This window comes from Cornus florida, unplaced genomic scaffold (genome assembly GCF_030987335.1).
Source record: "Cornus florida cultivar Cherokee Brave unplaced genomic scaffold, ASM3098733v1 CherokeeBrave_3.0.0_Hap2_Chr11, whole genome shotgun sequence".
Taxonomy (NCBI): Eukaryota; Viridiplantae; Streptophyta; class Magnoliopsida; order Cornales; family Cornaceae; genus Cornus; species Cornus florida.
Genome location: NW_026775581.1, coordinates 93,977,501 through 93,993,997, shown reverse-complemented (window position 1 = coordinate 93,993,997; position 16,497 = coordinate 93,977,501). Strand labels below are relative to the sequence as shown.

Here is a 16,497-nt window from a genome sequence, read left to right as displayed (position 1 = left end):
CTGGTTTGTATAGTATGTGAGCGACGAATGCTACTGAGCATACAACACGTGTAAGCATGTCGTTGTCGTGGACACGTGGAGTTCTTTGACGGGTGCTTTAATAATAAGAGCCTGAAAGTCCTGGATTGCTCACCATGTGTAAAAGCTACGCATGTGCGCTAGGAAATTTTAAATTTCTAATGAATGGGGACATTGTGCTTTAATTTAATTTCGAAAAAAATTGATTTAATTGCTAGAGACGGTTGGGACAGTGATTAAGATAAACACTTGCGAAAGTATATTCTTACCCTTTTATACACGAGTGAGTTCATGTTGGATTCTAATAATTTGTGTTTGTATCATTATTTTTATTTTTTAGCTACACATCTGGAATTAAAATTTAAGATTTGATCTTGAATATGTACTGATAACTAAAAAAATATTAATGTCATTTATTTTAATACATATTACATTTTATTCTTCTATGCATTTTTAGCAAACTAAACGAATTATTTTATTACTCTAGTTTCTCTCATTATCTCTATTTTTTCTTTTCTCTACTAATATATATTTTTTTATTATACGTATAAGTATATATAAATATATATACACACACGCACTTATTCTGCTCTGCAATTTCTATATTTTCTAATTACTCTATATTATTGAGTATTTCTTTCAAATGTAACGTTAATCAAAAAATACCAAATCAAAATATAATTATATAAAACTTTAAACGAATTGTGTAAATTATGGTTCTTATTGATTGATGAGAAAGAGGTTATTCATTCATAATAAAAGATTATAACTTTTTGTTTTAATTATTTGACGATTTAATAGAATGAGGTTCTTATTAAATATAAAGATATTATTCATTTGTAGTAAAAAATTGTAACTTATGGTTTTAATTATCTTAATACAGTATTAAATAGAAATGGTCTTCCAAACTAAGATATATACGGGGCAGAATTGAATTTAAGTTATTAAGTTATATGATGGTTTGGATGTTATAATAGTAAGTTTTGTTATTTTTTTTCTCTCTCTTTTTGTATTAATATATTTCCTATATATATATATATATATATATATATATATATAACACATAAAACAATCAAATAAGCGACGACAAATTAAAATTCGTGAAGCATAACATTTTCCTTTTTCATAAAATATGAACTAAATAATTTGACATGATTATGACAACAATGCAATTAAAATTAATTTAACTCCACTCACTTGAAGTCGGTTCAGCATGACATTAAAGTAACACACTTGACAATATATTACTAAAGCATCAAGAAATTCAATGGAAAATAAAATGGGGAGGAAAAAATTAAAAAGCAAAAATGAAAAAGAGGAGATATATGGGAGAGAGTTAATTTACTAAAGATACGTATATAATGAAAGAGGACAACGTAAGTGCATGTATTAAATTTATTATGGAATCTCGTGAAATATGATATTCTCCCTCAAAAATATAAGCAACTCACATATCCATTTTGTTTCTATATTAAATTTGAATACATAATCTTTGATCATGGAAGTTTTTTTTTTTTTTGGCAAGATGAGAAGTGTTAGATGTTAAATTATGTTAGTAGGTGCACAAGCTTGAACCTGGACACTCCAACTGTACATTTGATGGGTAGGATAAATGGTTGAAATTAATGATTTTATTGTATTTTATTTTTCTTGGACATTTGCTTGCCTAATATTTCTACCTTTTGCCAAATTTTTGAAGTTATATTTAATAAGTTTTTTTATTTTTATACATATTTGTGTATTTTTTATAACCATGTTGTTCAGTTCCAAATTTTATTTTCAACGACTCCACAAGACAAGCACCAACTTTCTTACAAATCTTCTTTTTAATTAACCTTATCTATTTTCATCAGCTTCAAAATTTTGAGTCACATACATATAATGATCCCATCTTGATCCTTCACATATAATCTTATTAAAAAATAATTCATTAATTGTTATTTAGAGAAATGTAATAATTAATATGCAATTTTACTTTATTTTAAATTGTCACTGCCGCTTAAATTTTTAATCCATTTAAAAAATAAAAAATTTATTTTTTATTTTATTTTTATATTTCATCGTGAAATACACTTTCAGTTATAATAAAATGTTGGTATGATGAGTTATCAAATGTGAATTTAATAAAACTATATATATTTTTAATGATATTGGTGACCAAAGTCTCTAGTCCAGAATATGTCCTCTATATGAAAGGTGAAGGTCAAATTTTTACTAAATAAATGGGTGCGTGGGTCTTTTTATCAAGGAAAAAAATCTAATAATGTTGTCCAATTAGGGTTAGTTTTAGAGATTTCATATAAAATTTTATGAGTGAATTCTTTTGACAACTCAATAAAATTCACAGTATAAGTTAAAAATGTTTTATATTATTAGATTATGAAATCACTAATTTCATAATTGCCGTGTTTTATTTATTTATTTATTTTCCAGGCATATGACCACATAAAATGAAAATTTCTCAGGCTCAAAACTTTCAAATTTTTTAAAAAAGTTTTTAACTTTATATGTTAAAATACTCTCATGACTTCAATGATTTCTCCCAGATCAACACTTCAATAATGTTCGGACTCATCCCTTTCGATTCCAGACTTAACGGGCGAAGGATAGGTTGTACTCTATCGCGTGGGAGTAAACTTCCAACTAGTCAACATCGTAAATTATGAATTGTTTTACTTATGTGTGAGAACTTGCCCCTGAATAATGTCAAATTTTGTTAAAAAAAAAATTTGTTTTCATATAATTATTTTTTATACTTCTTTTAAAATAATTTTATTTTTATTTGTTTGTTTTCTGAGTAATTAATCAAGCATACTAACCAATAAAAAAATTAATTTTTGATAGAAATATGTTTTGGATAATGTTAACCTTTTCAGGCTATTATCCATTACACTTTCCTGAATGAACTGACTTGATGAAGCACGTGCAAGCCGCACGCTATCTTTTCCTCAGATAGGGTTCGCAAACATTAGGTGAGCTCTCTTATATCAGATTTCAGGTCCCTTCACTGCAGTCGTTTTCCCCTCTCAACTCCGTCCGTCGATATAGAGAGAGAAAGAGAGAACCAATAAACTTGGAGAGAGAAAGTCACTGTCTCTCTCTTTCACCGGAATAGTACCATGACTTCTCTGCATCTAACAAGATCCCTTATACAAAATTGGGCCGCTGAGTGAGAAGGTGACGATTCAATCCGTTGTTTTCAATCCTTTTATTGGATTTGATATTAGTTTGGTACACATATCTTTCATCAGAGCTTATTTTTTTGTATTAGATTCGTCTATTTTTTTGTAGTTTTTTGGTCAGAGAAGCTGTAAGAGAGGAGGAGAGTAGAGAGAGAAGCTAGGGTTTAGGTTGTGTATTTCATTTTTGAGATTGAATTTGTATTGGGTTTTAATGGATGAGGCGGTGCTTGACGATATCATTCGGCGGCTTCTTGATGCAAAGAACGGTCGGGTTCCTAAGCAGGTGCATCTAACGGAGGCAGAAATTCGGCAGCTTTGCGTCGCTTCGAAGGAGATCTTTCTCAGCCAGCCTAATCTTCTCGAGCTTGAAGCTCCTATAAAGATTTGTGGTAAAAGGATATGCAAGAATACTTTATGTTGTTTTCATTGATCCAAGACTTGTTCGTGCTTAATACATTTGATAATTTTAATTGCTAGCAGTTGTTAATTTGTATGATTTATTAGTTTCGTTTGATTTATTTTATCCACATGGGACTCAACCTTCCTGCTCATATGCTAAATTTGATCATTTTTTTGTTACTATGTAAAAAGTGGGTTATGGGTCTGCGTTTTTCATATTAGATTACCCAGTGCCCTTGTTGTTACTATGTAAACACTTATCCATCGCTGATTGTATGTAATTTGACAGATATCATCAACTGTTGTGAGGAAAACATCAATTGATTTGAGCTAAATGTTAGGCTTTTGTACTCTTGTGCACGTCCTGGTTGGAAGGAGTGCTTTTTCTGTGTGTGACATGAAAAGTAAGAAGCCGACTTCCAACGAAAACATTTATCATAAAGCTTTACTTCAATCATTTTCAGCAAAAGTTGTGAAGAGGAACAATGTCTTGCCTAACTTTCCAAAAAAAAAATGTCTTTCCTAAGCCACTGAGGGCTAGTTGGGCTTCTTATTAGAACATAGACACACAAGTATTTGGAAGGGCTTGCATTAGCGAATCAGTTAAGCTGATTGCTGAAGGTAAAAGTGATCATTCATAATGTGCAAAGTTTAAGTGACTAAATTTTCAAAATAAGGTATTCAAAACATTTTAAATGTTCGTTTTACTAAATTACTGAAACTGCATCATAGTTAATAGCGTAGAATCGTGTCTGTGCATTATTTTTTTAACACTGGCTATATGAGGGTTCAGTTGATTTTAGAAAAGTAGGCTTTCACTGCCCAATTTTCACGCTTCAGTTACTTAATAGAGTAGCCATATAATGGTATGACATAATAACAACAAACAAGTACACTTCATGGCTACACCTTGAAGTGCTTGCGCCACATTACTATATTGTAAATTGGGTGTTTTAGTACTTCTGTTGCATTTTCACCAATTAACAATTGATATCGATGCACTTGATTTTTTATTTTTTTATTTATTAATGTTTTTATTATATTTACATATCATTTGTATTGTGTTAGTGCAAGGGTTATTATGATTTTATGACATGTATAGCTTCTATACTGTGCCTGTAATATTTTTCTTGCACTAAAATTGCTTACATTATAAGAGAATACAAAAATGAAATGCATATTACTATATTATGTACATGCAGAAATACTCAATGACCACCTAGGCAGCTTGGCTAGGTTATGGGCTTTTATTAGAACCATACCCTGTGCTTGCCTTGGATTTTTTACTACCATGTTTCCGTAAGATGCATTTCGGCCATAATATCCACTTAATTTTCCTGGTCGTGAGCATGTATTAAATGAACTAAAATTTGCATGTCATTGTGTGGATCACTTGAGGGTATTAAAATATACTGCTCATCTATTACAGACTAGGTATGATGACAATAAAGTAACTTTTAGTGGTCTTACACATCATATGACACGCACATCTTACAGGAAACTCAGGTAAATGCTTGTGGTTGTAACCTCCTAAATTTTAGCGAGGTTGACATAACTTGTACTTTGGCGAATGCCATACTACAAAGATCAAGTATTGTTTGATAGTGAAAGGTCATACATGTCGGTTTTTCCAGACGCTAAGTCAATCTTGTGATGTGTTCCAAAGCATTGTTCCCCGTCCATTCCCCCCCTTCCCCATCCTCAATTGTTCCAAATCAGATATGTTTTACAAAAGACATTTGGCGTCTATATGTATTGTGAATTTATTATTTTTTTTAAAATGTTTTTTCTCACCTACTTATAAAAAAAAAATGTTTTTTCTCACCCGCCATTTGTCAAGTTTGAAAAGGTTATTCTTTCATATTATATCATTAGTGCCTAACAGGTTTGGCAATTTGAGGATGATGAATTGACATTTCAAGTAGTCCTTACCTTTTCATGGTTTTTTCATACCTCTAAAGAATAGATACATTATTTTCAGGGGCAGGATCAGTTTTCAGGAGCACATCTTTATTTATTTATTTTTGGCAAAATAACCTTTTGTCAATCAAACTGTTAAATTATATATGCCTTTATCGTGTTTTTGTTATGGATGTCAAACACCAAGGTAAAGGGATATATATAAAAGCTCGTTCTGTAAATTTATTTTTCTCTGAACTAAAATATTAGAATAGAACTCTGAATTAGATTGTGATGTTGGTGTGACAGATGTAGATTTTCTGTTAATTTGATTTTGGCATACATGGTAAATATGAAGATATTCAATTTTACAGTTAAATTGTCAAAAGTCAAAAAGCTACTAAAACCTATCGAAAAGTGTAAAATAACTAATTCTTACAACCAGTGAAAATGTTTCCTTCTCTTTCCTTTTGTCTCTCCTTCAAACACTTGTTGTGCCAACACCTTGCATGACTATTCTTGAACTGGGCCTAACCATTATTTGGTTTGCTGAAGATTTTATTGAATTTCTATTTTTAAATGTCATTAAAATATCCATTAAATTTAGGTAACATATTTTGGTTAAGGTCATTCTTATATATGCTAATTATTCATGTATCTGGTCCCAAGTCCATGCATTAAAGAAATTCCGTTGGTCATTCATTGTAGTCTTTTCAATGTTCTAATTTTTTTTATGTCATCCATGCTAATTTTAAGGATGAGTGGAGGGTAGTTGCTATTCCTAGTGGTAACAATGTTGTTGATGGTAATTTGTAAAGAGAAGACAAGGATTAGTGTGGTGAATCACGTGTGAACAGTGACGCATAGGGTTGGGTCCGTTTGATTCGGGAGAGAGTGATTGCAGTAATATGTAGTATAGCTAGGCCAATCATAATGCAGAGGGGGCTACCAGTGTGCAGCTCTGTGGCCTAGAAGCTTTGTCCTGGAAAATTGCTGATGGTCCGACAGCCCATCGTTAGGGCAAGCGAAGCTGTTGTGCTACATTTCATAGAATTAATGTCACATTTAGTTCTGATTTGGTCTAGCCAGGTGAGTATTTCAATTCTGGCGTCTCTATGGTGGGAAACTCTGAATCACCATGAGTGATCCTAACTCTAGCCACCAATGCAACACCTAGAGATATTCTAGGGCTGGCATCATGGTCCGAAATAGTAATTTCAATAGACACGGGACCTAATAAACAGGTTACCAAATGCCCTGCTACTGGATAGGGTAGACTTTGAACTTCGTGGTGCTTATTACCATCTGGGCCAGCACCTTGTTCCGATTCAGTCGGGCCTATTCCTATTTTACAGACAACCTGAGGTGGGTTGGGTTAGCCCTCTTTACAGCATCTCCTATGTCTGGGCAAACAATGTGTTTTTCCCACTTCTATACGACATATCTTAGCAAAAATAAAAAGAGAAGTGACACATCAGTAGCTGTCACATTGTATGGGGTGCTTGGTTAATGTGGCAGTAGTTTAGTGGGGTTCATCACCGTCCAAAATTAGTTTCAGATTCATTTAGAATGTATGGATGTTACATAAATATATGGTAACCTATAAAATCGATAAGGTTACCAAGCCAATTTGAGTTTGAGCTCACTTTTGTATACTCTCTATAGCAGATAATCTCACAGAACATCATCTCTTGGTGGAACGAATATAAGAAGTAAAAAATGAGTTCTTGTAAGGCATAACTTTTATGATCTAAAAAAGCAAGCCACTCCGCATTTCAATTTGATGAATAGATGAGATTTAGTGTTTAACCATGATACAAAATAGAGGACACATCAAATTAAATTTCATGTAAACACACACACACAGACATTCATACAGTCAATGCATATGTATTAGCTTTTGGCATTCATTAGCACTTGCCTTAGCTCATAAGTTAGGGTCCTATCCTGCCTCTAAGTGATAAATTGGGTATTGACGATTTGAACCCTGGAACCTAAACTGGGATGTCCAGATGTCATTGTTTTGGGCCACAGACCAGAGTTAGGCAGAGAAGAATAGACGTGGGAGTGTTTAGTGAGAGTTTCACTTATATATGGAGACTGAAGGCTTGTATGGAAGTAGTGCTTTCCTCCCTCCTATGGATAGCTCTTGTTAACTTCAAATAGGAGGGAAGTTTTAATAAATTGAAAAGAAAGAAATTAGTGGTTGCTTGTGTTCCTCTCATGTGTACCTTATACTGCAAGTAGTGTCAACTTCTTGGTCATTTTATTTCGTGGTGTTTGTTTTCGTCTTATATGTACTTTATTGTTGTTTGTCTTCCTTCACCATTCAAGTTGAGAGTTCGATAACAGGCTTAAATGACCAGTCCACATAAAATACTCTTGAAAGTAGATATTAATTAATATATATATATAGAAATTAGTTATAAGTGGCTCCGACAAGATATCATGCCATTATGCATTAGTATATATGCCTATCTGTTTTGTTTAGCAGGCATCTTATTGTGGACTTTGAGTGAAAAAATGAAAAGAAATGCTAGATTTAGTATTTTATGCCTGCTAACCTTTGAAGTGAGTCATAATCTCATTTGAGCATAAACTGTATGTCTGTATCTCATTTGAACACAATCTCATTAGCAATATGCATTGATAAATAGGTAGGAGCATAAACTGAAACATACTGGAGCAGCGGAGCTACAAAAATGGTTATTAAATTGAGCTAAAAAACATTCCTTGTAGAGTAGTTGTTAATATGAATAAGGGAAACTCTGTTATAGCCATTTCTGTACATTCAATGTACTTTATTGATAGAGGAACACACAGAGTTAACATAGTAAAATAAGAAATTGAAATATATCATTGAAATTGTCTTTATATGTTTATATATGTATAATATTTATGTGCATATGTAGATTGTTTTGGGTGTGTAGAAAGGATTGGAAATAAAGTATTTGAGATGATTTAAGATTCAAATCTTTCATGAAGAATTAGTAGTAATTCAAGGAACCAAATTTGTAAATATCGTATTAATGATCCCTAAAAATGCTTTTTAGGAAAATGATAGCTGTATTTGAACCACTTCAATTCTGCCCACCTCCTTCATGCAGTTAGGAAAGGTCATTTATTGGAGTAATCTGACATTCATTGCAATTTGTAGATACAGCTCCTCAATATTTACGAATGTGAATTAAATTCAGTGTTCTAAAAGAGCTAGCTTAGGTTTCCTTCATAATCAATGGTTTTTATTTCATTGTTCAAGTTCTCTTTGGTGGTCTTTTTAACTGAGAAGTCACTTAGCAGGTTATGTTCTTGGTAGATAGAGCTCCTCAATATTTACGAATGCGAACTAAATTCACTGTTCTGATAGAGCTAGCTCAGGTTTCCTTCGTAATAATTGGTTTTTAGTTACTCGTTAAAGTTCTCTTTTGTGATCTTTTTGACCGATAAGTCACTTAGCAGGTTATGTTCTTGTTATTGTACAAGGCATGCCTCAATTGCGCACAAGCAGAATCAGGATGAGATAGGTCTTGGTATGCCTCAAGCTTGGATTTTTAATCTTTGAGCTTGAAACTAGAGCAATACTCGATTATCGCAGACACAGTGGGTAATGACCCTACTCTAAACCTGAGTTATGTTTGGATCCTTTAGGCTATTGAATTAACTGTAGTTAATGAAGCCGAGCAGTTCTTATTGCTAATTGAGCCCAAACTGCTGGTTAGCAGCTCATTTTGTTAAACTGCAATACCTTATATATTAATCATATCCATGAATCCCTGGTTGATAAGTTAGTTGTTTCGCGCTTTTGATATTATAATTATAAAAGATATGATGAACATGAACTTGAATTTTGATTTTGATTTTTTTTTTTTCCTGAATTTTTTATGATAATGAATTTTTTAGTGTATAGTGTCTTGACCTATTATATTGCCACATACAGTTGTATAAATTTCCTTGTAGGCTGCATCAACTTCGCTTTTGTTTTTGCACATATTTTATATGTGACTATTTTGTTTAGTTTCTCTTAGTTAGAACAAGTTTTGTCGTAATTGTGCTTCTAATTTGTCATTTAGCTAATATAATAATGTGGCATCATTGTTTCTGTAGGAGATGTTCATGGTCAGTATTCTGATCTTCTTCGGTTGTTTGAGTATGGTGGGTTTCCACCTGCAGCAAATTATTTATTTTTGGGGGACTATGTTGACCGTGGTAAGCAGAGCGTAGAGACGATATGCCTTCTCCTTGCATACAAGATAAAATACAAGGAGAACTTCTTCCTTCTCAGGGGTAACCATGAATGTGCTTCGATCAACCGTATATATGGGTTCTATGATGAGTGCAAGAGGAGGTTCAATGTCCGTCTTTGGAAGACGTTTACTGACTGCTTTAACTGCCTGCCTGTCGCTGCTCTTATTGATGAGAAGATCCTTTGTATGCATGGGGGATTGTCCCCTGACTTGAAAAACTTAGATCAGATCAGGAATATAGCTCGCCCTGTTGATGTGCCAGATCATGGCCTTATCTGTGACTTACTGTGGGCTGATCCTGATAAAGATATTGAAGGATGGGGAGAGAATGACAGGGGTGTGTCATATACATTTGGAGCTGACATGGTTGCTGAATTCCTCCAGAAGCATGACCTGGATCTGATCTGCCGAGCTCATCAGGTGAAAACTTAACTGTGAACCTATTATTCATTTTCCCCAGTAGTTGTTTGTGCATACGCATTTTTGTGCAGTTGGAAACTTAAATTTGTTGACTTGATAGTTGATGAATTTCGGCTGTTTACAAATAACAGTTTATTAAGGCTAGTTTTATAGAGTGGACTTCCGGTTCTTTTTTGCTTTCAACCTTGTTGACTGAAAAGATCTGTTTGGTAAAAATAATGTCAAATGTGAAATTATATGTGCGTGAAAAAATTTCTCGTGAGGAAATAGTACCTTCACTCCTGGTATCTCCATTTTTTGACAACATGAGTAATTGATGAGATCTTTTTATTTTCGGTTTAAGTAATACTGAAATAGAGTTATGTTGCTTGGCATATGGTGATGTCAGTGCAAGCTGCATTACCGCATCATGTGTCTTGGGATATGAATAATTCATATGTAGCAATTTATTAATACTATATCAATATTTCACCATGATTTTATCTTTTGCTGTTACTCGTCAGGTAGTGGAAGATGGGTATGAGTTTTTTGCTAAGCGACAGCTGGTGACCATATTCTCAGCACCAAATTACTGTGGCGAGTTTGATAATGCCGGTGCAATGATGAGTGTTGATGATACATTGACATGTTCTTTTCAGATTCTTAAATCTTCGGAGAAGAAAGGAAAAATGGGTTTTGGCAACATGTTGAGACCAGGTACACCGCCTCATAAGGTAATGAAAGTTTCTTTTTGATAAAAATGATGAAGGCAAAATTCATAACAAATGCCTTAGTTGCTATGCCACCTGAGTGTCCAAAATGGTTATATGTGACAACTGATATATCTGAACTTTAATGATCTCTCTATATGCTGTAGTTACTTGTGACATGGCGTCCAAAAGTTATGAAGACTTTTACTCTGTTTTTATCCTTGGAACTCTGCCGGGAACACAAGTGCATAATGGAAAACATTAGTTGTTGGGGAAACAAAGCAAATTTGGACTTGATTTTTGGAAATAAATGTTTGATTCAGTTGACATTCTGAGTTATATTTTTGTTGCCTAATTTTGGGTAAATACTCTGCCAAGACTCCCAACAGACTCATCAATTGGTTAGATGGGGGTGTACATATTTGCCAAATATGGTAGTAGATGTTGAAAAAGTTTCTCTACATTTTTTCAAGGGCAGTATTATAGGACATGGAATACGTTTCACTTTTATGACACTGTGCTTAATAGAGTTAACATTAATTGGCTATTTTTGTCTGATTTTCTGTTGATTTCTCATCACGACAAGGATCCAATCACATCTCACATGAATATTCAACATGGGTATAGATAGGTGACACAAGCATTATTTTCCGACAAAAATACGTCACCTGTACTTTCTGAAGTTTGTGTTTTGTTGATTGTCGATTTTCAGGGAGGGATGGGTTGAATGCATTGCTTCATCACATATAATATGATCAGAAGAGCATGGCCATTTGGGGTCATTTTGTTTCTGTCTTATGTCCGTGCTGCTATCTGCTAAATCCTTTTATGCACCCTGCCATGAATCTTCAATCGGATACTTGATGTTTGAAGTTTGCAAGCATTGACACCGAAGGGGGTGGTGAATTGGACACAAAGTTACTGCAAAGCCATAACAGAAGAGTGGCGTTGCCTGTTTACCATGCAACCTGGAACTTTTGTTGTATTGGATGATATTTGACTTCATTATGTTGAATTGTAACTGTAAGTGCACTGTTATTATCTTATGGCAAAACTTCCTTTTTCATTGCTCACAAATTGGGTAAAACACCATAAAACAATCAACTTTGTTCCTTTATAAAATGCTAACTGCTAACCTAGTGGTATTTGAGATTATTGAGTCGTTCTTCTTGATAAACTTGCCTTTAATGGATTTTATGGATCCATTGTACGTACGAAAATTAAGAAATCTTGAAAGCCTTGCCTGTTTAACTGGGTGGTATAGCTCTGTGGCTAGGCTATGCAATTTGTTATTAGGTCCCATTGATTTTACTTTAGGGTGGAAGTAGCAGGAAAGGAAAAGAATAGGAAAGGGTTTAAAAATGCGAAAGTTATACGGTTACATTTTAAATTTCTGTTATACTTATAGTTTAATTAGTTGTTTATACTGTAATTGTAATTGAATTCAAAAAGAAAACCATTTTGTTGTCATGTTCTACTGTTATTACGACTGAAACAAAAGCATAACAAGTTATGAACCTGTTTTTTGTGGATTATGGTTCTCTTAGTATTTTAAGATAGCGATGTGAGGGTATTTTAGTAATTTAGACAGATGCGTTAGCGCATTTAACTGTACGTGTAGAATAGTTTTATTTTTAGAAGAGGTCGTAGTAATTTCACAAATCATAAGAGAAATCTTGTAATTATGACAATTATAAAAGAGGTCCTTGTGATTTGCCCTAAAACAAACTTGTGCGGGAACAATCCTCAAAGTTGTTAGCCCACTGTATAAATTATAACTGCAAGCAGAAATTAAAAATTAAAAATATGATAACTTTTTTATTAAAGAAATTTCAGTGCGAATAGTATTACCAACTATTACCACCAGCAATAAAATTTGATGCTTTCCTCTTATCCAACATAAATTTATTTATTAATTTAATATTTGAAATCATAATGATTAATGGTTGTTTAGAAATATACAATTTTTTTTTTTCATTTCCTGCTATTCAAACTAATAAAATATATTATCTTACAATAAAATTCATTTTAACCAATTGTACAGTGAAAACTTTATTTATTTTCGTTTACTTCACTTTCTCTTTCCGCTATTAATTTGCGTCTAACAAAACGAACTTTTATAGAAAAAAGTAAGACAAATTTCACGAAATTCCTAATATTATCACTTTACTTTAGAAAACCCAACACTATGAAATTTGATCACGTTGCCCAATTCTGTTGTTAAATGAAGAAATTAACCTTCTAATATACCAATTTATTTAAAAAGCAAAAATCAGTATTTTGCAAATTACAGAAATAACCTTAGTGAAATTTGCCAATATATATATATATATATTCAAACTAACACATAATATATATATATATATATATATATATATATATATATATTTTCTTTTTTCTTTTTTCTTTTTTCTTTTTTCCATCTCCATTACATCCGGCGATTACAGCGCCACCACCGGCGACCGCCGCAGCACCACCATCCCATCTTCGTAACTGCCACCACCATTCCCAACCCACAACCACTAGCTGCCAATTGAAGGCTTGTATCATAAAATTCTCAATCGCCGTCATTTGGTTTCAGATTTCTGATTCCACGGAATTGTTTTCTCCCTAGTTCTGATTTCAATTGGAATTCTTTTTCTTTCTCTTCCTCGATTAGAACTCATCCAAACGACAGAAAAGAAATTCAATTCCACCGACGCACAGCAAACCCATGATTCATCATCACTAGAGGAAGATCGCAAATAGGTCTCACGCGAACAACACCCATAGTCCAAACCCGAAACTGGTTTGGGTTTGGATTTGGATCCAAATTCGTTTTACGCCGATTCGTTTGTTGAATGGAACTTGAGAGCACCATTAGAGGTCATATACGAAGAGTACGAAGGTGAAGACGAAGAAGGATAAGGAAACGATGACGTTCCGGTCGAGAAAAGAGAGAGACGTGAAATAGGTATCGAGAGATACCCTTCGTTGTCGCTGTATTATCCGGATTCTGCATCGGAGACGACTGAGGCTTTTTCGATTCTATCCAGTAGTTGCTCTAGTGTAATTTCCAGCGTGCGAACCTGCAACAATGTCACGCGAATGGGGAAGAGAGAGGCTTTGGCTCGTGATCCGAAGAGGAAGCAAATCGGCTTGGCTCTCTTGCACCGCCGAGCCGAAGCCATCTTGAAGCTCTTGTCAGATGGTTGTGCTTCTGAAGTGAAGATTCGTCAATTGCTCCGGTGATAGCCCAGACAACAGTAAATCGTTGAGAATGTGATCTCTTTCTCTCTCTCTTTAGAATTCATAACTTGGCTGATCCAATCTAGTACTTTTATTGTAAAAGTGATCAGTATGGTTGGATGATCACATCCGTAGATTACATTAGAAAAGTAATACAGACTGGATCAGCGGTGATGGTTGCTATAAAATATGGTATATGTAATGTTATTTGCGGATTAATATATAAAATGATAAAATGGGTTTGAATAAAACGACTGCGTTTTGTGCCAATAAATTTGCAAATCGAAATGCAGTCGTTTTATGCATTGATGAGTTAAATGTTACTAATGTTATTTGTGTAGTTGACAAGATACTTTTTTTGCTTTTTAAATCAAATGGTATATCAGAAGGGTACTTTCGTCATTTAATCATAGACATGGTGCAATGTGATCAAATTTTATAGTGTTGGGGATTTTCTAAAGTAGGTTGGGGGTATTTGATCAAAAAGTGATAGTATTAGGGGTTGGTTTCGTGAAATTTAACTAAAAAATTATTGGTAGGTCCCACTAATTTTAGTCTTAAAGCAAAGGGTAATTTACACCGACCTCCCCTATGGTTTGCTATAATTACAGGGACATCCCTTATGGTTTAAAAATTTATACAGACCTCCCCTAAAAATGAAACTAACCTTCACGAACCTCCCCTCTTAGTGACGGACCGTCAAATGGACTAACGAACCTGTTTAATTTACTAAAATGCCCTTAAGTTAGTATAGTAAATGAATGAATTACCCATATTATTATATATATATAGGGAAATGCATACGTGGCTCAACCTTTCTCCTTTCAAACTCTCTATCTTCAAAACCGCCGCTGCCACACCTCAACCATCACCCACCACCATTAATTTGGACATGCACCAAAATGTTCAATGGATCCACAAAATTAAATCTAAACCCAAAATAAGAACATGTAGACATATATTCACTGGGTATCAATACTCCAACCCCTGAGCCCCAAATACTTTGTGTACAATTCAATTTGAGCATACACTAAATATTCAAGGGATCCACAAAATTAATTATGAACCCAAGACAAGAACATATATACATATATTCTCCGGCAATAAATTCCGGTAAACCACAACCATATTGAGAAAAGAGAGGCCATTAATAACGTATACTTGTAGTTCTTAGGTTACCTTTTGCGAACACTATTGGGCTTGTTGATAGTGGTGGGTATTGATGATGGTAATGGTGGTGGGTAGAAAAAGTATGAATAGATGGCGGTGGTGGCGATGGATTGCTTTGTGTGTATAGTAGTATAGAGAGAGAGAGAGGGTTAAAGAGAGAAATGAGGAAGGCGACGAGCAAAGTGTTCGACTGCTGTAGTGACTACTCTGGCGATGAACATGGACATCGGCGATGACAATAGATAAGGCGATGACTATGGAGAATGGCGGCGAAGCTGTGACTCTCTCACCTCTATCAAACGCCAATATTCCAGTTGCCTTATTCCTTATCCAATCCCTACCAATTCAAGACATGGCCATCTCAATTCCAATCTTCCACCATCATATCATCAGGCATTGATAGTAAACATCATCTCTCAAATGACAAGAAGTTATCAAAATCTCATCATCAACCCAGGACATGGCCTAAACTGGTATGTGGCAGAGAGAGGAGAGAGAAAACGAAGAGGAGAGATAAATAATCATTGGTAGGGATAAGGGTATAATGGGTATTTAACTTAATTAAGTGGATGACATCAGCAGAATCTGTCGTTGACAGGCGTTTACCGTAACGGAAGGGAGGTTCGAGTATAATAGTTTTATTTTTAGAGGAGATCTGTATAAATTTTCAAATTAGAAAGGAGGTCCGTGTAATTATGACAAATCATAAGAGATGTTTGTATAAATTACCCTAAAACAAATTGGAAAAGCAAAGAGACTTTTGAAATTAGTTCATCCCGAGGCTCCGCCCAATAGACTAAAGCCCATATAGCCGCAAGTCAATATTGTTAGTACATAGGAGTACGTCATTGGTCAATATAACTTTCACAATTTAGACCAACTTTTGTAGTTTATTAGATTTTTTACTCTTTTTATTTTTTTATTTTGTAGTAATGCCATCACGAGAGGACTTTCATGATGAACTCTTATTGTCTAATTAATGAATTAAAAAATTTATTAAATGTTTTATTTAATTTTTCACCATCTAAAGATAAAAAAAAAAGAGTTCATATCTCCTGTCATGAGATGACTTTTATAATAGCATTTTTATTATTATATATATTTTCAATTTATTCCCAGCTATCATTCTTTATTTTCTTTGATTGCATGCTCTTGTCAAATGGAGTTTTTCTTTTAAAAAAGATGAACCAAAATTAATCAACTCAATTAATCAAATCAATAAAATCATCTGATTAAGAAGAATGCATT

At 33.7% G+C, this 16,497-nt stretch overlaps 1 protein-coding gene across 1 annotated transcript; it reads left to right on the top strand.

The window, feature by feature from the left end:
* Positions 1-2,987: 2,987 nt before the first annotated feature.
* LOC132282294 (serine/threonine-protein phosphatase PP1) lies at positions 2,988-11,928 on the top strand. The gene is made up of 4 exons (XM_059783913.1): positions 2,988-3,589; positions 9,603-10,162; positions 10,666-10,875; positions 11,564-11,928. The coding sequence occupies exons 1-4, from the start codon at positions 3,412-3,414 to the stop codon at positions 11,576-11,578; spliced, it is 963 nt and encodes a 320-aa protein (XP_059639896.1). The 5' UTR covers positions 2,988-3,411; the 3' UTR covers positions 11,579-11,928.
* The last annotated feature ends 4,569 nt before the right edge of the window (positions 11,929-16,497 follow it).